At 35.6% G+C, this 25,334-nt stretch overlaps 1 protein-coding gene across 1 annotated transcript in view; it reads left to right on the top strand.

Moving 5' to 3' along the window:
* Positions 1–25,334, top strand: part of Glut4EF (Glucose transporter 4 enhancer factor) — a 232,949-nt gene that overhangs the window by 130,280 nt on the left and 77,335 nt on the right. The window contains exon 4 of the mRNA XM_081769615.1: positions 5,960–6,078. Within this exon, the coding sequence (XP_081625741.1) occupies positions 5,960–6,078 (119 nt within the window). The remainder of the gene's footprint in view (positions 1–5,959; positions 6,079–25,334) is intronic.

The raw sequence follows: 25,334 nt of genomic DNA, 5'->3' as shown, positions 1-25,334 counted from the left end.
AGTAGTAATTGTTACATAATTAATAACAGGAAATTATGTACTACCTGTCCAGTTAATGGTACCATATTAGTCTGCTTTATATCTACTCGTAAGTTAACCGCTAATTTTAGGAATGGTTCTTAAAATTAACGTATCGTTAAATGTGGTATGTAATGCCTCGTTGGGAAATTGAACATTTCCTAATTCTCTTGTCACTAATCATATTGGGAAAACTCATTTAGTTTAACGCATAAAATCAAATTGTTAATTAATCCTATCAAATTGTATGCAAAAACTTTGCAAGGAACAAAGTGTTTATTTTCTTGATCGTAATCGTTAGTCTGCGAAATAAAACACTTAATGGGTTTTATTGCCTATATATTTTAATAAAAATTAGGCAATTTCTTTTTGTTAAAATATATACGACTTTTTTTTGTCACTTTGTAACGATTGTTTAACGATAAGTTCGATCAAAGATTCGTGAAACTAAATGAAATCTTTCACTTTTACGTCCCACGATTTTGCCAGCGAGGCTAAAAGAGACGGTGATGAGAAATGAATGCAATGGTGGAATGAATAAAGTGAGAGAAAACGGGAGAATCCCGAAAAAACACACTTACGGTGTTTGTCCACCACACAGTCCACTTGACGCGAGCTGGCATCGAACCAGGGACCCCATGCACTAGAGGTGAGCGCTCTACCACTGAGCCACCACGGCCTCGTGAAACTAAATTAATTTTCTACATTTTGTCCAAGTCTTACTCACTGAAATAAACACTTTTTGTTTTGTTGTGTGTTAGGTGTTGTATTTTAATAAAGACAACGTCGGTTATATTTTATTTCGTAATGTAGTCAATGTAGAATTTTAGAATGCTATTGAAAATAAATTATTGTCTTGTATTAAACATTTTGTGTTGTTTGTAAAATATTGCGATAGGTATTTTCATGTTTGAAAGCATTTATAACGTAACTTTTTAATATTTATAAATGCTTATAGCCTAACCTTCTAATATTTGCATACACGTGCATTATTTATTGCAGACTTTTTTTTTAAAGGATTTGCGTTTACAGCATAACTTTTTTAATACATGCAATGTAACTTCTTAATACTTACAAACACTTAGTGTGTAAACATTTTGATACTTGCAAATATTTGTAACGTAACTTCTTAATATTTACGAACATTAAACATATTAATATTTACAAATATTTATAACGTAACTATTTAATCTTTACACACATTTGAAATATAAACTTTTGATACTTGCAGATATTCATGTTATGTTATATGTTATATACATAAAGCAGTTCTGGTGTCAAATAAATCCTTATTGTCAATCACCCAAGCATATGCCGTCACAATTAAATTACCAGATATTTCACATCGTGGCCAGATGACTAATGTGTGGTTTCGGATTCGACTCCCAGTGGGAGTATTTCTGATGGATACAAATAATCTGGGTAATGCTTCAGATCGTACTTTCAGCAGTAAATCTACATAATCTCGGTGCTGAAATGGAACGTATAACTTTAAATCAACTTTTTAAAACTGTTTTACATTATAGCAATTTTTTAGTACATTTGCAGGAAAGCTGTCGTCCAGTAAATTTCACTCTCTCAACGGTAAGTTGAAAACCCTCTTAACCCCTTGCCATACACAGTCGTCTGTAAGATGGCCGGGCTCACCAGGTTGCTTAGTACACAATTGGTTGCTCAACTATCTCAGTCGGTTGTGAGACAACCTCAGTTTCCGATGTCTTTCTCTTTTAGATTTATACCATTTGAAAGCTGAGGGAACGATCTGCCGAATAATATATCATATATATGTGTTGTGAAAACAGTATGCCAAAGGTTTAACATGAAGTTAACCCTGGGAGAAATCCCAGCTTCAACCTCTCTCAATGTTGATCTGAGGTTGACATTTAAAGAACCGAGAAAAAAGAAGTGTATTTTTGCAAATTTTCCAGAAGAGATTATCGATTACCATTGTCCATTTACCTACATTGTGTGTTTTTTTTTTCTTTAATATATTGTCATTCACTTATATTTTCCACTTGTTGCTGGACTTCAGGAATGCCAGAATATTTCAGTCGAAAACAAAAAGAAGAAGAAGAAAAGGAAAGAAAAAGAAAAGAATGGAACTAGCAGGTTCTTTCTCTGAACCCTGGAAGAAAATAACATATTGAGTTTTCTGTTGTTAGTCTGAAGGATAAAATTCACATTAAATTAATTGTGTATATACATAATATATACGATTAACATGAGTCACTGTAAGTCGCAGTGGATGGTAGGTCAAAATTTATCTGGTGGATCACTAGTTCAAAATTCTTCATGAGACACGTACGCTGCGTACTATTCAGTGTGTCGATATACCGTAGATACTTAATTTCAGAGATATATTTTTTATGAGAAGCTAGTTTCAGAGACATGCTTTTCCTCAAGATAGTTTCAAAGATACACTCTTTGAGAATAGCTACATAAATATTTTTTTTCAAAAGATGTCTTTAGAGAGAACTTTAACAAGATATTCTACAGATTTTTTTTTTCAGAAATATCCTTATTCTACAGATACTTTCAAAGGTAATTTTTTTCAACGTAGTTTCAGAAATATGCTTTTCTAACAGAATTTCAGATATGCTTTTCCTAAAGATAGTTTCAGAGATAATGTTCTTTTAGAAAAGCTTCAGATACACGCTTCTTCAAAAGATAATTTTGGAGATCGTATATACTTTCTCAAAAATCTAGAACGAAATAACTTTTCGGAAATCATAAAATCTTAAACAAAGTTCTAAGAGATTATATTAATTGAGACCTTTCCCTTTCTTTTGTTTGTATTATCACTTGATACAAAAAAATTTCCATGTATGCTATTTGATATCTCACCGAAATATACAATAATACGGGGTGGCCCAAAAGTAGGTATATACACCCCTGCGTTGATCAAATATAACGTTCTAGTTTATGGGTTAATTTGCATCGGCTCTTCCAAGCTTAAGATATAAGTAAAAACACTTTAAGAACAAACAATAAGGAAACTAAGTCTACCTGATGGGCAATATAATAATAAGAAATGATGTAAAATGCAATAAGCTAATCAGTACGATACTGTATACCTACTTTTGGGCTACCCTGTATTCCGCTGCTGTATCTATAAGATGAATCAAAACCCTTCGGTGTTCACAGGTTTGGGTCCGTAGGCTACGTTGATCAGCTGAGGTTAGCAATTAACTATCCATGTAAGCTTGCTTTATATACATAAAATCAAACCCTGAAGCATTATAAAATGAATACTAATAGTATTCAAATTCATGTTCATTTTCCGGAACTAACTAAACAGTCATATGCAGAAGAGAAATTTATAAATATTCCTAAAAACGAAATGGAAATTAATGGATTAAACTCACACTGGCAGAGTTTCATTTAATAAAAAAAAAAGTAACGTAATGACTGTAAATGATAGAAAATGTTACGTGCCTAATTAGCCAATGAATTTTTAAATCATTGCAAAAACGACATAAGTAAAAGAAAGATGAGAATAAAAGAGGAAGGAATCGAATAGCGCTGTTTCTCACGCCGCTATAAATTGAAATGGTGCAGTAGCATCTGTTAAGGAAAGGAAAATTATATCAAGAGATGAACATTCCGTTTTTCCATTCAACGAGATGTAACGTTTTAACTTTGGCTTCCATTTCATCGTTGATTGATCCAAAAGAGCCAAATGACAGACGCGCTCAACCCAAAAGGAGATAAATTGAATTTAAGATGAGCACCAGACTGGAGGAGTGAGGGGGGACACTACGCGTTATTGGAACAGATAATACCCTGCAGTTGCGGAGAAGAAAATACCGATTAAAGATTTATATACGTAATTTAATGACATATTAATCTGAATAAAGGCACAACAAAATATGCACTTACTTATCTCAAATAGCTATATTTGTTTTAATTTGAATGTTTTAATGCAACGAAATTTGCACTTACTTGTATCAAATAGCTATATTTATTTCAATTTAAATATTTTAATGCAACGAAATATGCACTTACTTGTGTCAAATAGCTATATTTATGTTAATTTAAATGTTTTCATACAAGAAAATATGCACTTACTTGTGTCAAATAGCTATATTTGTTTAAATTTACATGTTTTAATGCAACATAATATATACTTACTTGTGCCAAATAGCTATATTTGTTTTAATTTAAATCTAAACAAAATATGCACTTACTTGTGTTAAATAGCTATATTTGTTTTAATTTAAAAGTGTTAATGCAACAAAATATGCACTTACGTGTGTCAAATAGCTGTATCTCTTTTAATTTATATATTTTAGTACATTGAATGAAACTGCATGTATTTACATCATATGGTGAGCTATGGCCGATCTGGTGGCTTTTAGTTGAGTGATATGTGATCATCACATAGGTCCCATTACTGTTATTTTCGTCTTTACGCGAGTGGACGATTTTTTGCTCGTTAGAGAGTATATTTTGATACATGATGTATTGGTTATCTAAGAATGTTTACATACAGGGTGGCCCATAATTATGTACATAATATTTCAAAGACTGCGGTAAAGAAACTAGCAACATAACTTGAACATAAACACATTACTCTCATACCTTTCCTTACAAGAATTTTAATCTCTGTTCCCCATGGCGTGGTCCACCAATGCAGCATCCAATTCGATACATACATGAAGACAAAGAGCAACGTTGACACAAGCAGCGTGACGGACTTGTATTGGTTTCCTGTGGAACTCTTCTCTGATAGCTTCCCGTAGCTCGGTCGAATTGCGTATGTTATGTTGATACACTTTGTCCTTTAAAATACCCTATAAGAGAAAGTCAGGTGCTGTCAAATCGATAGATCGAGCTTTCCATCTACAGAATACAAACGCACGCAAATCACACGCTGTTCCAGAGACAACCATTCCGTCATTCTCTGTCTGTTAGGGATGGCCAAAATTTTCCGGAATCCGGATTTCGGAAAATTTCCGGAATCGGAAATTTTACTTTCCGGATTTCTGAAAAAATCCGTTATTTGGGAAATTCCGGAATTTTTCCGAATTTCGGAATTTTTCGGATACCACTTTCCGGATTGCAGGAAGTAAAAATTCCGGAATTGGCCATCCCTACTTGTCTGGCATACATTAATAGTTGTAAGCTCAATGACCGTTATCCCTACTCTCAGGCTACACACTGTTGCCAAATCGTAACTATTTTTGTCCAGAATTATAAATACTACAGTCAATCAAACATCATATACATAAATATGGGCTATTGTAATCAACATAAATAACAATAAATATCATAACTATCATCTCGCTGAGAAGTCATTCGCCGTATATTTAAACTATTCCACACAATCCTTCGTTTCGGGATAGTCTCTCCGTCTTAATGTGAGAATTGTTGTGTTGGATATGTCTGTCACGGAACAATATTTGGATTTCTGAAAGATGTCATGTGATTATTTAACAAATCCCACAAAAATCCCGTTTCTGGGTCATAACGAAACATGTATTTCAACAGGATATCCACGGGATGTCTACTGGAAAAAATGCAATTCCCTGTGTATGTTCGCACTATGACCATTGATTTGGTGTTCCCTCAGTTTCATCCAATTTCAACCTCAAATAAATTGTGGTTTCTTATCTGTATTCAAACTTTTTCTTAGTCTCTTTGTATGTGCATGAGAGTGGGTTCGATTTCGATTGGGATACTTGACTCGGATACAAATCCGAATAACAAAAGTACCTGTCTTATAATATGCTGACTGTTGACAAGGGGCCTTAAACTTCAAGCAACGAAATAATGAAACTCTCGTTTTGATATTAAGGATGTGAGCTTTTTATATCGTACCTGAAAAGCAAAACAACCCCATAAAACAGTATACTTCTAAATTCGAATGATACATAATCATCTACAATCTTTTATCTTATTATTATTATTATGACAAACTAATTTTTTTTTTAATTTGTAGATCCCGCAAAAGACGTCCAAGTTCCTCACAGGACGACAAAGAGGATGTAATGGATGAGTGCACGGCGGCCCTCGTCCTCATGAGTCTTTCGTGCAGCCCTCATTCGCCTTGCATCGAAGGTAAGTCATACCTATAAGTATTCAATTATGCGTCTAACATTTATCCTGTTCATTGAATCAAATGGGCAGTTGTACTACGATAAAATTCATTTGCCAGTTTTGTGGGGAATATTATTTCTAACATTGCTTCGTTATTTCTGAGCTTACCTTGTTATTTGAAGATCAGTATAAAAACAAAGTCCGAAAAATAAATATTTGGGTTTCTCTGTAGGTGGTTCCTAATGTTTATGAATTCCTTCCGCAAGGAAAAAATAAAATATTCACATTTGTATTTACAACGAAAAGAATATGTAAAGGAGAATTTACAAAATAATATACAGAGTGTTTATAAAAACGACGCAGCTTAGTAAGTGAATACAACTATGTTCCTTAACTTGGGTGGTTGTACTTCACCATTAAGATCATCTTGAGTCTGAAATATGTGAAACATTAAATTTACGTTTACCTGCAAGACGACGGAATCGTAGTTCTAGAGACGGTGAAGCAGCAGGTATTTGGGTCGTTCTACAGGCGAGGACACCTCTCTCCATTTGCCACCCGGATCGCCCGATCTATAGCCAAGCGAACAGTAAAGACTCGTTAAAGATAATATTATGGACTTGGTATTACTTAAAAAATCTCAATAGTAATAACATTTTAATGGGAAAATACCTGATGATAAGACAATGTCAATAACTAAAAGATTTGATTGAGCTGAACACAATTATTTGAATGAGTGTAAATCCTCGCTTGTGGGTTACAAGAAAATCTTTAAAAAAAAAAAAAAAAACCCCTAAAGATTGGTGGTATACGATAGTCGATCGACCCATTAAGCTGAAAGTGATAGTGAAATATACTTTCATTAAGTTCTTCATTATGATACTAGCAAGACCATGTACTAGTAAGACTAGCAAATACATAGCGTGGTTAATCCGAAAATTCTTATGAACTCTATTTTTTATAATCATTGGCGGTTCTTGAAGGGAGTCACATGAGTAAAATCTAACATTTTATCACTACAAGATAAGGGAAAAGAAACTTAACATAGATACCAATTCTTGTATGCAGCTTGTTATCATAAAATGTGTATAATTATCTTCTTCCTTTCAATAAACGACATCGACCCGAATGAAATAAGATGCTTGAGTCTAAATTCTTACGCGTAGTTTTCGAGAACATTTAGAAAATAAATTTTACTGACATTAAAAAGTATGTCGTTTGTTACCAGTAATAATTAATAAATCTTATTTTGCTGGAACATACTGTTTATTTATTTATTTATGTACTACATTTACTGTTAACTACAAGATCGTATTTATTATTTTTTATTATCTCCTAATCCCTAACAGTGGTATTTATACTCCTAACAGTGATACATACTCCTAACAATACAAAGCGTAGTCCTAATAGTGGCACACATACTTCTAACAGTGATACACATACCCTAACAGTGACACACATACTTCTAACAGCGATACACATACCCTAAAAGTGACACACATACTTCTAACAGTGATACACATACCCTAACAGTGACACGCACGCTCCTAATAGTGATACACATAACCCAAACAGTGGCGCACATACTTCTAATAGTGATACACATACCCCTAATAGTGACACATATACTCCTAGCAGTGACACATATACCCCAACAGAGACACACAAACCCCTAACAATGATACGTACCCCTAACAGTGGTCCCCTAATGGTGGTACATACTCCTAGCGATGCTAAGCATGCACTTAATAGTGGTACGTATACTCCTAACAGTGATACACATACCACTTAACAGTGACACACATACCCCTAACTCCGAACAGTGACACTTACTATTACTACTTGTAAAATCTATTTTATTTACGTTGTTGCATAAATCTAAGAACAAAGAATCCAAGACAAATATTGACAATGTACGCGGTTTGTATGATACTTAAATATTTTCTTTTAGAAATATTGCAGCTACAGAGAAGTACATATAATTTAAGAATAAATAAATAAATAAACACTAGATAAAGGACATAAAATAAAAGTGTAGACGTGAGGAATGTCAATAACATAGCATTAGCATGTGAGATCACATTTTGTAAGACATTGTATGTTATTTGTTAAACATTCTGTTTTTTGTTCCCTTACATACAGTATAAGCACACATAATTCATAAACAGTAATCATAACGAAACCTAGTGTTTAAGGCTTATTCTGTGTGGTCAAGAAGAGAGGGTGAGCTGGCGCCAAACTACTAAATACGGAGGCGCCGTGGTACAATTTATCATATCTGTATCTTTATTTTTAAACTGAGAAGTACATAGACCTCAGTGCGTCATATAGAACCTTATACACATGCCCTTTTGTAGTGAAAGAGGTTGATTTCGAAATTTTCATATAAACGAACGCCTTCACTATTATTGGAGTAGTTCCTAAGAAAAGTCCATCCCTCTCCTCTCTCTCTCTACACATCCCCTCCCCCAGATGTGTTCAAGTAACTCGTTACTGTTCGCAATTCTGAAGCAAAGTCCGAAATATGCCGAAGCAAATCAACCTGTTTGAGAGTATTCAGTATACTTTATATTGAAAAGTAAAATTCCAATGTGTGTGTTTAAATTGTACAATTTTCAATGACTATATTCTGCCTGTTTTGACGTATGAATGACAACACACACACACACACACACTCAAACACTAACAAAATCACAAAAATAGTGCTGGAGACACGGACACTAGTAAAATACAGTATTAAGTGAAAGTGTCCACCGTCGATAGACTACACTACGAAGCATAGAAAGATACTTGTTAGGAGTCACCAACAAAGAGAGGAAAAGAATTATGTGGATCAGAAAGATGACACAAGTGATAGATATTGTTAGGAAAATAAATGCTTTGAAATGGCAGTAGGTTAGACATATTGCAAAAACAAACAAACGATGAAAACAACAATCGTTGACTGAAATACTGTGGAGTAACGTGAAAGACAATCCAAAAATTGATGGTTGTGGGGAAGAATTGGAGAGAACTTCATCCAACAGTGGATTGATAATAGTTGACTTATATAGTACAGAAATTTGAGGCCATAAACTACGCATCCGGATTCCTCACACTTTCTGTCCGTCTGGATTCGGGTTCGATATCCTGTGAACCCGTCTTTAAACAATATTTTAAGCCTTGTGCTGAAAACGGGCGTTTAATTCCAACCAACTAACCAGCAGATTCCTGATCTACAAGAAAAAAAAATCCGGATAGCATTTTATAAATACTACATAATTAGAGCTCCCGAGACACCCGGTTTTGGTGGAACAGTGTCGCTTTTACATCATTTGTCCCCCCAGGTATTGTTCGGGTTTCCCCCCAAAATCGTTTGTTAACTCATTCGTGCCAACTCGTATTAGTTATCGATACTTAACTGTTGGGAATAATCTAGTCTCTGCCGCTCACTTTTGGTGAGTGTTGACCTCCTATTTAGTTAATTCTGATATTTTCAGTAAGGAGCAAATGCATAATTATGAATACACTGTAAATTTTTATAAGGTATTCCGTTTTCTTAATCTGGAAATATAAGAGCCCTCTACAGGAGTGCATCTAGCGGGGGGCCCCAGGTCCGGCCCCTCCCCAAAAAAAACTTCCTAACTCGATATACATTTATACATTTTCTTAATAAAATTATACTTGTTGGCAGATAAATTATTGATATATCAATGAAGGTCTGATCTTACACTTCATCATCTGTACTCCCTCTCTTCTTACGAAAACAATGTAATTCTACAGTAGAATCCCGATAACTCGGCATTCGATAACCTGGCATTCCGGATAACTCGGTCACACCCTTGCAGGCCGAAACCATCACGCACGCAGACTCGTTCAAGTATTTTTCTGAGGTTTGTCTTAGCACGTAAATTACTGTGCAGTGTGTATTCATTAATTTTTATGTTCATGTATAGTAAAGGCCCTATGCGATACCTTAAGAAAGTATGTACTTTTACTTTGCTTAAGGGTAATTGGGCAGTTTTTCTCTCTTGTAATCTCAAGCAAACAATACATACGTACAAGTACTGTACTGTATTTTCTGAGGAAACACTCGCACATATTCTTTTTTTAACTCCATTCCCGATAACCAGGCATTTTCACAAACTCGCCCATCCTTTGGTCCACATTAAGCCGAGTTTTCGAAACTCCACTGTATCATTTTATTCTGAAAATATAGATGGAAGCAGTTTCCAATTATTTTTCGGGTTCAAAATAATACTAGTTCAATACTTCATCGACGCAATGTCTTGTAGTATTGGAGCCCTCCCAAGAAAAACTTGTGGGTGCGCGTCTGGGCCTATACATAATTGACTTTCTAAATGTTATTATTTGAAAGTCATTGACTAAAATTGAAAAGGAAAAAAATAAAAAGACAAAAAGAAATGGTGGGAACATAATGAAGGGTTTTAAGCAGTGCAACCAGCGAAGAAAAAGTCAGATGGAGACAGAGGCAGATGCACTTGCTTAGAAACTGCCAGCAAATAAAGGACGTGATAATGGAATTAATTAATTATTTATTTAATTTTTTAATGAACAAAAGCAACAAACTAAGTGGAAAAGACGATTAAATGATGTCTCGTAAAAGGAATATTGTATGACACCAATTACATCGAGATAAATACATTTTTTTCTCGTTCATTGAAGAAAGGAATACAGGGTGTATCAGAAAAGAGTTTACAACTTTGAAAACTCATATAGATTTAATCATTTATCTTACAGACACGGTTTTGGTGTCATTTTGTAGCAAAAAACAACACATTTTTTATTTTTAAATCTTAAACCTAAAGAGGTTTAATGTGTGCGGGTTGATTTTGTAGGACTGTTTACAAACTACCGAACATCCAGTTTCAATAAAATACTTATGCCACTGATGAATAGTAGGCCTACTGGGAGGATCTTTACCATACTTTGTAGAAAATTACGTTCCACAGTTGTCGCAGACTTGGATTCTTCAAACCAGAATACACAGCTAGCACACTTGGGACCAGAAAAGGCAGCCATCTTTGCTGCAACTGTCGCTAGCGCTTGCAGTGGCATGTTTCTGAACTAGTGTACTACGTGAGTCAAAACTTGATGTATTTTGCTACAAAATGACACTAAAACCGTGTCTGTGAGATAAATGAATAAATTAATATGAGTTTTCAAAGCTGTAAAGTTCTTTTTGATACACCCTGTATTGCGTTGCGTCCAATGAAAGCTACGGCAGTGCCTCTTGCCATGCGGAAAATAGAATAATACCTTAATATAAATAATATAGTAATCAGTTAAAAATAATGCATGAAATATACAGAATAATTAAAAATAACAACTTCTCGTAAAAAGAAAACCACGCTGCGCTAATACACATCCTTTCCGCAGCATTGGTTTCATTATTTGTAGAGATGAATATAATACTTTAAACAGGTGACGGGGATTTCTTTCTCATATTACCGCGGTAATTCCCACATTACTTTAAATTCGTACACGTATAACAATTAGTTAAAGCTGTAAAATACATTTTCTCATATTATTTTCGATATTATTATGACGTTAAAGAAGAAGAAAAACAACAAATGAAAACAGAGAAAAGGAGCGAATGTTGCTTCCTGTGGTTCGTAAGGAAGAAAATATGTTTTCAGTTCACAATAAAAACTATTTTTCACTTGATAGTATACTCATATTTCAGACTTACTTCAGAAAAGAAATTGATGTAAAAACAGTGTGTAAAATTTTAGTGTAAGTACAATGAATGGCTGTCATACATACTGCTAGGTCATCATTGTTAAATTACACTAGGACATAATACAGGGATTAGTATTGATATTAAGGTAACTATAAATCATTGTTTATTTTACGAGTACTTTCTAATTAAGCTTTACGTGTCGAACTGATATGTACAGTAAGCTACCAACGCTGTTTACGACAGGATATTTATCAGTTATTCTTAGTGGTGTTATTGAAATTTTTACTTTTTATTTTACACAATTTTCCTTCTAGAAGGATATTTAAATATAAATACATTGTAAGCAGACAAAAATATTATCGTTCTAAACTAAAAGTTTCTTGTTTCTTACTAGTCATTGCACGTAATATTCGTTTATTTTCTGTACCTTTTCTTTTTTTTCTTTCTTTTTGTTTATATATACACAGGGTGTCTCAAAAGTCCCCTGACATAGGGTAACTGTTATTATCAGAGTTACAACAAAATGTAAGAGGAGAAATCATCTCCAAATACGATGTTTTCAATCTAAAGTAAAGGAGTTTTAAAAATCAGACGAGCCGTTTGGACTGTACACTCTTCATGCGCCCAATGCCAAATGAAATGCAGCGTTGTCATTTACCTGGACCCATAACATAAGTGAATGAAGTTAATGTCTTGTACGCTAACGTGTCGATGATCAGCCCCGATTTGAAACATGGCCCCATTCACCATACTCTTACAAAATTTATTCACCTTACGCCCACCTTTTTCTTCCCCCAGCCCCTCTATTCATTGCAACGTTGCTTTTCATTTAACATTGGACACATAAAGTGTGTACAGTCCGAACGGCTCGTCCGATTTAAAAAAATACCTTCAATTTAGATTGAAAACATCATATTTGGAGACGGTTTCCTTTCTTACATTTTTTTGTAACTCTGATAATAATAGTAACTCTGATAATAATAATATATATAAAGAGATATGAACTGAAGTCCAAGTTGAAGCAGTTGTACAACTAACTTTATAATTATCAGAGCTATCACCTTCTACAGTGCGTTTTGCTTTACACACACACACACACACACACACACACACACACACACACACACATGTATATATATATATATATATATATATATATATATATATATATATATATATAATAAAACTGTAATATATATAATCATTACGGTATCTTTTTGTCAGGTAGAGAGACATGTTTATATATACACTCCACCGTGTACTTAGTGTTGCTAAGTAAATTATATGTATTCTGTCCGCTGTTATTTGTGTCAACGGGCACGCTGCCAGGAAGTCCCCGTTGCAATGTCTTGTGTGTTATCAAATGTAGGACTTAATGATTGCTTTTCACGTGATACAACTCGAGGCCTTTTGTTCCTAATATACTCTAAAGTACGTGTAGCTAGGTGTGAATCCCTTATTACCTGATGATAACACCTACTTCCGAGTTTATGAGTTTATAAGTGTTCTTGGAGGGTTGAAATTGAAATGACATGCAGGCACACACATATATATTTCCTTTACTTTTCTGTGAACTTTTTTTCTTCGTTCGCAATTTAACGTATATTCTCAGCTCCGAGGGTATATGAGGCATGGACCAACTGTATAATATGAGACCGACGAGTCCCAATTAAGCGAATGAGTGCGAGTCCATTTAAGAGAAAAAATGAAATGAAATCTTTGAGTTTTACGTCCCACGCTTATGCCGGTTAAGCTAAAGGAGACGGTGATGATGAATAATGAATAAAATGGTGGAATGAAGAAAGCGGGAGGAAACGGGAGAACCCCGAGAAAACCCACGCACACGGTGTGTGTCCACCACAAGGTTCACTTGGCGGGGGCTGGGATCGAACCCGGGACCCCAAGCACCAGAGATGAACGCTCTACCACTGAGCCACCGCGGCCCCCTCCATTTAAGAGAGAGTGAGTCCGAGCATTTAATGAGAATGATCTAAGTGAGGTTAATGAGAGTGTGATCGAGGGAACGCGAGCCTCAATGTTATATGGTGAGCCTCAGCTGGAGCAAATGCGAGGGGCGTCATTGAAATTAGTGTTCGGGAGCCTCAGTCCGAATGAAGCTCAAGTTGCAAAGTGATGAACTCTGAATCATAGCCACAGAGCGGTATATACAGGGTGTTACAAAAATTGTCACGATATTTTGGGAATAGATTTCTCACATCAAAACAAGAAAAAAAGTTCATCTACATTTGCGGATCTGTGGTCGGAAGTGCACAGTTTCATTGTTATATGGTGCCGAAAACGTGAAAAACTATACTACTATTGATCTCATCTTGTAAATTTTGTAGGTGCCTCGTTTCGTCTCAATTATCGAAAAAAACTTCTCGTCTCGTCTCTCGAATCGCGGGAAAGCTTTTCAGGTTTCGTCCCGGAAAATTTCTTGCCTCATTTTGTAAAGTTTTGTTCAGATTTTTTTTTTTTTTTTTTTTTTTTTACGCCCCGATTTTCTTTTCTTTATTTCATCTACAAGTTAACAGAATTCACGAAGAAATTTAATATCGACTAAAAGCAGGGATTTTGTGTTATTATTCAGTTCAGAATCTCTTGTTCGTTGCGAATTCTGTCGAGGAATTTGAAGCTTAAAATATATAAAACGATAATCACGCATTTTGTTCTGTATGGTTGCGAAACTTGGTCCTTAGTCTGAGGGAAGAACGTAGACTGAAAGTATTTGAGAGTAAGATCCTGAGACGAATATTCGAACCCAAGAGAAACGGGAATGGGAAATGGCGAAAACTTCATAACCAGCAACTACATAATTTATACGGTTTAACAAACATTATTAGGGTCATCAAGTCTAGGAGGCTCAGGTGGGGAGGTCGCGTGGGCAGAATGGAAGAAACTAGAAATACTTCCAAAAGTTTTAACTATAAGTCCAATCGGAAAATGACCATTAGGAAGACCTAGGCGCAGATGGGAGGACAATATTAAGATGGATCTCGCAGAAATAGGAATACAAAGCAGGCCCGTATTCAGGAGGGGTCTAGGGGGGCCGAGTTCCCCATAAATTTTCGCTGCCCCTTAAAATTTTCACGGTAGGCTTGCAAATGAACTATAATATGGTTGGATCGGGCCCCCTAACTTCGGCCGGCCCCCTCCCTACATTTTTGAACTGGCTACCGGCCTAATACAAAGAAGAAACTGGATTCAGTTGACTAAGGATAGAAGTCAATTGAGTACTTCTGTGAACGCGGCATTGAACCTCCTGGCACCATAGGCCATAGAGTTAGTTACTTTAGTTAGTTATCAGAATTCTTCCGCGTCACGAAAGGCCTCGGTATAAACAATATGTAAACGATATTTTTTATTGAAGAAAATTGTGTAGTGACTTGCGTATCTTTAAAGTTGATAAATACTCTTCATTGCGTTCGTACACTTACTTTATTAATGTATACTTTTTAAAACTATGAATCATGTGACACTAAAATAAAATAATAAAATAATAAAAATGTGACACTAAAATCATGTGACACTTAGTGTTTAAAATCTAACATTCGGGTGAACTAATGTTGCTTACGAGGGTTGTGTGAAATTTCTCGTTTTGTCTCGAATTTATAAATGTAAAGTTCTCGTTTCGTGGGTAATATTACATGAAATACCATTTTATCCGAATAATCATCTTGAGAATTGCGGCTGAATCTGACCCTCATATCCTCCCCTTGGTCCAGCCTTCATTACCCATGTTAGTTTTATAGTTCAAGGTATGCTTCCCAAGTGAAATCAACACAGAAAGATGGCCAATGGACCCAATAATACCAAGTGTAGTAAGTAGTCTTGAGAGTAAGCCTTTATTTGATATTTTCCTTGCTTCGCTTTTACATTTCGGAGTTACTATTTGAAGAAACAAAAAAAGCAACTGCTTTTCTCCATCCTCTCAAATCATGTGTTTTATAATAAAAGAAAGTTTATCATGTATTTTAAAACAGCATACCTGTTGACCTACGAATAAATGTGGCCTTGAACGTGCCCCAGGAACGCATCAACACTTGAACAGGAGATAAGTGACCCTGAAAACACCTATATTTCTTATCACAAGGTTGACAGGTGACGTGTGTGGTGTGATGTGATGCTTGCTTCTAATAATAATAATAGAAACCTTCCGTCGTCAAATGACAACCATCCATCTAGCGGTGAGCTGTTGAAAAAGAGTTAGCTAGTTAGTTAGTTTGCTACCTGTTCCCGAGGTGTGAAGCAATCTCCATTGACGTCCATACAGGTGCCTTTGTTTTTAGTGTTACGTAATGGATGCATCACAAGAGAGAGAGAGTCCTTGCCTTCTGCTTGTTTTGGTAACGTTGAACAACTGCCAACTGTGTTACTGAGCTGATGCACACACACACACATCATTGAGCTTCTGAACGCAAAGGAGCAGCCTGATTTATAACAGTTGCCACCCGCAATTTTCAAAGACAGTCTCTCCTCTTTTTAATATAGAGCAAAATGTAACAGCAATAGCAACATTGGAATTTTACTACCTAACGATATTTAATACTCAAAAACGGGTAGCGTTGTGTAAATCAAAATTAACGGCCATTCTATTGGTAAAAAGTGCCCACGCTTAGATACATATCTGAGTGCCCTTTTAATATATTAACTAAAAGAACACCCGTTCTTCTCACGGAGAGAATACGTTTCATTTTGGGCATAAAGGGTACCAAAAATGTCACCAATCCATCTAGGAACCTCGAAAACTATGAATTCGACACTAATATCGGTCATTTTAAATTATTTTTACATGACGCCGGATCCCCCCTTAGAAGTACTAATGGGGGATGAAATTTGGATTTAAACGGCGTCTGAAGTATCACTGTGTATCTCAATGTATCCGAAAACTATGGATTCGACAATAATATCGTTCATTTTCGATCATTTTTGTACAGTGTGTTTCAAAAGTCCTCACATAGGGTAACAGCAAAATGTAAGAGCGGAAAATGTCTCCAAATATGATGTTTTCAATCTAAAGTGAAGGTTTAAAAAAAATCGGACGAGGCGTTTGAGCTGTACACTCTTTATGCGCCCAATGTTTAATGAAAATGCAACGTTGCCATTTACCTGGACCCACAACATAATTGTATGAAGTAACTGTGTTTTACACTAACTTGTCGATGGCTAACCCCCGTTTCAAACAGTAACTTCATTCACTTATGGGTCCAGGTAAATGGCAACGTTGCATTTTCATTTAATATTGGGCGCATAAACAGTATACGCCTCAAAAGGCTTGTCCTTTTTAAAAAATCCTTCACTTGAGATTGAAAACGCCATATTTGGAGATGGTTTTCCCTCTTACATTTTTGTAACTCTAATAATAACAGAGTCACCCTATGTCAGGGGACTTTTGAGACACCTTGTATATCTCCCTTTCCCTTCCCCAAGTTTCGGAGCTGAATTTGGATTTAAACGGCATCGCAACTGTTACTGCTCATCTCAGCGACTCCAAAAACATGAGCTGCTTTTAAATTTGACGTTCCAATCAACACTTAGTTGCTTTAGAAATTTGTCAGTGTCCCGTGTCGCCAGTTTGGCTAACGACTGTTAAAAGGAATAGGCCGAGTTGTTTCTTCTTAACCCTAGTAGCAGAGGCAATTTGCAAATTGGTTGCTGTAAGTTTGAATTGCACGTCGGCCAAGTTTGCATCCAGCTTGATTAGAAAACGTCAAGCATGCTGCAAGCTGGATCCCAGTAAAGAAGTTACGTGGGGCAACCTTGCATTCAGTGTTCCATTCAAGATTGACGCAAGCCTTTTACAAGTCAAGTCAAGTCAAGTCAATAACCAATCAACGGCCAGTGATGCTACGACGCTCTGCGAAGGGTCTAGAGCATAGCTTGCGAGTACAAGAAAAGGCAGATAGTATGAAAGCATGCGTTTCAAGAGCAAGCGTAGAAAGCCAAAAGCCAAGCACGCACTAACGGGCCGAAGCTTTCTTGCTACTAGGGAACTGTTATTTAACGTTTCATTAAGATATTTTCTAGCATCAAGTTCATTATCGTTGACCGTAAAGGGTTGATCTGTGTAGCTTACAAGGTGTTTTTAATATTTTTTTATAGTTATATATAGGGCCCGGATAATTATTTAATTACATATTTTTGTATGGGTTATATTTTTATACCAAATCAGTGTAATAATGTCATTTGTGACCCGTAGTGCCTAAAAACACCCATTTGAAAGTACATATATTTACATATTTTACACCTATGTACATATAATTACATATTTTACTCATGAGCACACAATTTTACATATTTCTTGATATTTTCATGTTTTATAAGGATTTTTCATACAAAAACTGTTCAACAATAGACTTTGAAAAGAAGAAAACACTCACCTCTCTTTGAATTTAAAGCGCTTGCTTAATTTTTATTTATTTATTTATTGTTTCACTGCGTTACACCCTTTTAAAATAGTATTGAAGCGTAGTTTGGCGGATTGGTAGGGAGAGTTGGACACAACCTGATTTGATTAGCAATTGTACACTCTCAGTCGCGGTAGTAGCGCTCACATCCTTACGTGAGATTAATAATTCAATCGAATTACTATCTCGACGTTGTTTTACGATTGCCTATCGTCTTTTTGTCGCAAACTCGCCCCACTAATATTTCCCTTCGGCGAAAAATATTAAATCAGATCGGGAAGTTTGCATTCACGCTATTGGTAACACTGAAGTCTTGATTGTCAAAAGTGAAGCGCCTGCCGCCATAACGCATGTCGTAGGGAAAGTGTGAGCTATTTTATCGAATATTTAATCTCCTGTGCTGTCAGCAAATCCTGTTTCCAAGATGCCAAACGATAAAACCCCGTTGTCAATAAGACTTAAGCATTTCACGGAAGAGTTTGAGCATTTTTCCACCGATGGAAGAGTGCTTTATTGCCACGTTTGTGAGAAGGGTGTCTCATGCGCTCAACGTTCCCAAGTTGTGCAACACATATCCACATCACGTCATCATACCCGAGCTTCAAAACCTAAACCACAAAAGCAGTTGCTAGTAACTGAATCTCAAGCTCAAAGTAGTCCAGGACCACGGAAGTGTCAGTTTTCAAGTGATCTGTGCAATGCTATAGTATATGCTGATATCCCTATTTGGAAACTCAACAATACAGTACTTCGTGAATTTATGCAACAATACACACACGAAACAGTTCCAGATGAATCTACAATCAGAAAGCATTACGTGCCTGATTTATATGTGGAAACAATGAACTCTATTCGTGGGGAAATCGATGATGGTCCTATTTGGGTGTCAATTGACGAAACAACTGATGTAGAGGGGCAACATGTTGGTAATGTTGTAATGGGTTTGTTGAAAGATAATGAAGTCAGCAAGCCTATCCTGTTAACTAGTGATTTGTTGCCGTGATGCAACCATCAAGCCATTTCAAAACTCTTTAATGATGCTACGGAACTTTCGTGGCCTGATGGTATCAAGCATAACAATGTCTTCCTTCTAGTGACTGATGCAGCACCGTACATGTGCAGAGCTGCAGAAGCTTTGCAAGCATTGTATCCGAAGCTGTTACATCTAAGTTGTCTTGCCCACGAATTTGTTCGTTCTAGATTTTCACATGTGGATGCATTAATTTCAAATAGAAAGATGCTATTTTTGAAGGCTCCCAGTAGAGTTGAGAAATTTAAAGAACTCTTCCCTGAACTACCTCTTCCTCCTCAGCCGGTACTAAGGAGGTGGGGAAGGTGGATTGGTGCTGTGTGTTACTATGCTACGAACTTTGATGCAGTGAAACAAATGTTACAACATTTTGAATCTGAAGATGCATCTTCCATAGAAATAGCGAAACAAATGTTTGATGACGGGAAGTTGAAGCATGATATTGCCTACATTCAGAGCAATTTTTCGTGTCTCAGTAGTACTATTGAATCCTTGGAGAAATCATCATCTAGCCTTTCAGACAATCTTGAAATTGTTCGCTCAACAGTTGCTTCCCTGGTAGGTGTAAAAGGATCGGTTGGGGATGCAGTGAATAAGAAGATAGCTTTCGTTTTGGAGAAAAATTCAGGCTATAAGACAATCTGTGCTATTAGTGGAGTGTTAAATGAAGCTAAATCCGATGTCGTGGCTATTGAATACCACCTTCTGATTTGTGCAAGTTTAAGTATGCACCAATTACTTCGTGTGATGTTGAACGATCGTTTAGTCAATACAAAGCTCTGTTGCGTGATAATAGGAGAGGTTTTGTGTTTGAAAATTTGAAACATTTTCGTTCCTTGCCGTTACGGAGATCGTCTGTTGAAATAGTGAAATGACTAATTGAGAATGTTTTGTTTTTCACGATATTTTTTACTAAAATGTTTTGAGTGTGTAATATACGGGAAGGTTCTATAACGCTGGACGCCCATTAGAAGTACAATGGCATAAACAAAGTTTTCGTGAAAATTCCTAAAAAAGGTTAATTAAGATTAATTAGAGATTTGGGAGGTTAGGCTATGTTAGGTTAGGTTAGGTTAGTATCCGTTGTACAGATGGGCGGGCCAGTGTTCTAGAATCTCCCGTAATGTACAGTTGAACGATCTTCGGCTTTCTGAAAGTATAAATATGCAGCAAGACTTTGTGTGAAGTGAAAGACCATTTAGTGCATAGAAACTCTTTTATACGCGATAACAAGATAAGTTTTCCGACTGAAAATTTGAAACTCATTCTGTTTCTTAGTGTTGCGGAGATCATGCTGGAAAAGTAGAAGATAGTAAACATTGTAATTGAATAAATATTGTATTTACCACATGAAATGTAGAAAACGTAATAGAAAATGCTGGTATTTTCATTTTACATATTTTGCTCTTTTGGAAGAGTTTTATTACATATTTTTGAGATTTTATGTGCATATATATGTACATATTTTCATTGTTTTTAGTACATAATTATCCGGGCCCTAGTTATATATATATATATATATAGTGTTAGTGAAATAATGATTGAACTATATGATAAATATTAATGAAACCAGGGGTCAAACAGAATTTAACGTGGTATCCGAAGTGCGGACACTCCAATTGGAAATCAGATTCTGTTTTCGTTCATTATCTTCTGACCAATAATGATAAAGCAAAACGAAGGGAAGAAGAAGAACGACTTAGGCATAGTATAGTGACGTTATTTGAAAAATGAAACTGTTATCTCTTCAACAGTTAGTGTCTATTAGCGTTTTCTTTTCTCCTTTCTTTTTCATTTTTTCTTTCTCTTTTCTTCATATTTATTCCTTTTTCTTTTTAACCTTTATTGAATATTTGAATGAAATTTTCCGTATGAGACAATTGACTGAATTGGTTGTGTAATCAAGAGATAATTAGCTGAACTCTTAATTAAAAGTCATTTCATTATTTTTTTTTAAATGGAATATCTTAAATAAAAATTTTCATCTATTACAGAGTTTCTCAACGTGGGGGTCGCGAGAGAGTTTTATGGGGGTCGCGAAGATAAGCGGAAGAGATAAATATAATTAGAACCTAATACCGGAAAAATATTTTTAAATATTCTTTTGAAATTTTTCAAATTTTCAAATGGCCTCCATTTTGAAACAGTATGATGGATCTGATTTAATATTTGTAATATGAATGAACGGACCAAATTTGGTTTTAATCCATTCGTTTTAGATAAGTTATTGTACCCACTATATACAAGAAATAGATTCTACTATTATAGAAATAGATGGATTTCATGAGGTTTCCGCAATAGGATGTTAAAAATCCCACACAAGCTTATTACAAACCAGAAATTATAAGGGGGTCGCTGGCAAGAGGATGTAATAAAATGGGGGTCGTGATATGAATTAGATTGAGAACCAGTGATCTATAGTATACTTATAATAATAATTATTATTATTATGTTTGTTAATGGTATAAAAAGTTTAATTTGCCTGATGTTTTGTTTAGTTTTTACAGACAGCAAATGATGCAACAGGTTGTGTAGGTTTACTTATAGAATACACAGCTGTTGATGTCTGGCGTGTTTCAAAAATGTAATCAGAGTAATTACATTTAATATACAGTGCATAGAGAACAAAAGGATGTCGTCACTCGCCGGGTTGGCATTCATCCATTAAAAAAAGATGTGAAATGAAAAAGAAAATATCTCAGTGCCATTTTAACTTAATGAGTTATACATTTTCTGAGGTAGAATAATACGTATATAAGTATCTGATTCTGAAGGTGGGGCCTTGGAAAAGATGTTAATGGAAATAAAGTTGTTAGGAGTCGTAGATAACCATAAAGTTTAGGACTAGGCGTCTTTGATGCGGAAATGAAATTACTGGATTGAAAGGTAAAGAGAGGCCAGTAAAGCAGGAGTAGGAAGGCCAGTTTCTTACCCCTGCGGCAAAAAAAAAAATGTGTTGAAGAGTAGAAATTGGGGAGCTTTAATAAAAAGGTGGAGAAGCGAAATTAAATTAAATTCTTAGTTTTCAAAATATTTTGTCGAAAAGGGTGTTAAAACCCGGAAACTCCCACTTTGCGAACGCCACTGAATGTCACCCATTTTTTTAAATTATTGTTTCTGTGGTAGATTGAACAGTTTGTTTCGTATGATGAAAAATGTTTCTCTTTCTTTGTTTTGTTTTGAAGTGAATAATTTTGATGTAAGATGATCGCAGCCCTTTTTATATATATTATGGCTTCTTGTGTGAGGTGCTTTCCTTGTTGACAGCTTGTGATTAAATAGTCCTGTTGACTCTCCTTGGAGCCGTTTCTTCTCTGATGGATGGGTTTTCTTGCTGTTAAATCTTCTCCAGGGATTGTTATTGGATTTGTTGATTGACTCTACTGAAGAGGAGTATGTTGAAGCTGGAGGCTTTCTTAATTCACAGTCCAAAAAATATCATCATCATCATCATCAGGTATTCTATCATTAGTGACAATCCCTTGCAAAAAAAAAAAAAAAAACTAAAAAGCTTCCATACACCACTGAGATAATCTCTTCACGTAATAATTTTCTGTTTTAATATAATCTAACAACTATAGCCTCTTCCATTTTTCCTTACATCGAACCTTCTGTCAACGAATTGCATCTGATATTGTTATTTTCTTCCTTATTATTCCTAATATATCTCCATTTTTATTTTCGTTCAACCCCCAATATTTTGTTCCGTTTTTCAAACCATCGATCAGTTGTGTCTTTCTTCCTCCTATTCTTCGCTTTCCTTCCATCTTTTCCTCTATGGCGGTATGAACGAGACAATTTCTTCACAAAATTTGTCCAATCCAATTGGTCTTCCTACGAAGGATGCTGGCTAAAATTGTACTCTTCTCTCCTATCCGTTTTAAAAACATCTTCGTTTGTTACTCTCTTTCTCTGTTCATTTTATCTTCTACTTCTTCCTCCAACACCACATTTCGAAGCTCTCTAAATATTTCTTCTCTAACTTCCGTAATGTCCAAGTCTTTGAACTATGCAGTCCATTGCTCCATATATAGCACCTGACCAACTTCTCCCTATGTCTAACATTTGGCTACGACAATTCTTGATCCCGACCTGTTTGGTGGAGTAAGCGTCTCTCGTCAAAATACTTCCCAGATGCTTGAAATTATCAAGTTGTCTTTGTTCTACTCTGACCGGTAAGGGCGCGTTTCCACGGGATAGTCTCATGACTTTCGATTTTTCGATGTTGATATAGCTATATAATTCATCATACTAACATTTCGACTGTCTCCAGTTTTTTCGTCTCCTTTATGTAGCGTCCCTGCTTCTGGCCCATAGAGTTCCCTTTTATGCAACACCAAGGCTATCAAAGATGAGACCTACTATTACCTTCGGCACCGAACCACGATGGGTGTTTGAATCTGGTACACTTGGCAGGCACAATATAGTCCCGTTCCCCACCACACTATTTCGCTTTCAAGATAGCTATAGAGTACAGGATCATGCCACTGACCCCTGCTTCTACCCCATAAAGAGTTAAAAAAGAGACTCATGAAATGAAATGAAATCTTTAAGTATTACGTCCACAGTTATGCCGCCCGGCTAGGTTAAAGGAAACAGTGATGATAACAAATGGATTAAATGGTGGAATGAAGAAATTGGGTGGAAACGGAAGAACCTCGAGAAAACCCACACAGACGGTGTTTGTCCACCACAAAATTCACTTGGCACGAGCTGGAATCGGACTGAGGACTCCATGAACCAGAGGTGAACGCTCTGCCACTGAGCCACCGTAGTTCCGAAAGATACTCATAGAAACACTTCGTGTGGAGTATTGTATTCTACATGAAGCATTTTTACGAATCTATTTTTTTTTCGTAAGTCTTTATTAGATCACAAAGTATACTATTCTTCTTCCTAAATGTTTCCCTTGTCATTCTTATTTTTTATTTTATTTTACATTCACACTTCATGCCTTCATCTTTTATCTTACTTTGAAATGCCTGGAGCAATTTCAACCATACATATGACTTACAATATGAAAAAAAAAATGTTAGTTATGACACCCCTAAGGTTGCGGGTAGGTAAGGGGTTAACGTTAACAACAGCCCCTACCAGATTAGGCAACACTTCGAACCACAAAACAATGTTGGTTGTCTACACAACAGGGGTAACACTAACTGAAATGCGTATTCTACAGAGGGAAGGGGTTCAAATTCTTTCGTAAACGTTTTCTCCCCGTGCAAAGAATGAGCGTTCAAACTAGTTGATACTATAACCTAGGTACTGGAAACTACGTAGTCGCTTGTTTAATTTTTTCCCTCCTACAATTTGCATAACAGTTTCTTCTTTCCCTTCTACAGTTGCTTTCCTCCCTAATTAATATTGCTTCGATCAAAAATCATCATTATTTTTGTCTTCCCAACCTTTAATAACGGTGCTACATAAAACTAAAGAAAACAGCTTCATTTGTTCTTCCCCCTTTTGTAAGTTTCTGGCGGCGCGTATGTGTTTAATCTATTCCTTATTTGTTGTACTAAACATGTCGTTCTTTTGTTTATAACCCTTAAAAAAATGTGTAGACAATAAAAAAGAAAGAAGTACAAAGTTCCAAGTAGATGGAAAAATCCTGCAACAGACAGACAAAGTACAATGAATTCCTTCTAACAATGAAAGGTCAAGCAGTGTTCGAAGACCAAGGGTTAACGAGGAAAATGTTGTATTAGATGGATGCACACATGTCAAAATTATGTTAATACTCTCGTTCACTCGTTGCATGCAACAAAGTCTTTGTGTTACTGTTTATATTTTAGAAAATAATCTTTTTTAAAGTTCAGGATTATAAATAGCTTCGGCCACCAGCCAACGTGTGTCATTATCACGAATATATGATAAGAAAAAACATTATTCAATTATAAATATGTAAGAAGTTTAAAATATTACACGGGATTTGTTTGATGCTTTTACAACTGGCTCGTTAGGTATAGGCTATTTACAATAGATTGAATTATGTATAGTACCTGTACACAAGTATTATACGTAGATAAACTTTGGCACTTGGTTTCAGTCATGTACTCTTATGTATCACTTAAAAAAAAAAAAAAAAAAAAAGACGAGTAAAGGAGAAGTTAAATTGGAATAAATCAATTATATTTTTTAAAAAATAATAAAAAATGAA

Source organism: Thermobia domestica, chromosome 8, assembly GCF_964235325.1.
Source record: "Thermobia domestica chromosome 8, izTheDome1.hap1.1, whole genome shotgun sequence".
Taxonomy (NCBI): domain Eukaryota; kingdom Metazoa; phylum Arthropoda; class Insecta; order Zygentoma; family Lepismatidae; genus Thermobia; species Thermobia domestica.
The sequence above is the reverse complement of the archived record's forward strand: the minus strand, read 5'-3'. Positions and strand labels throughout refer to the sequence as shown.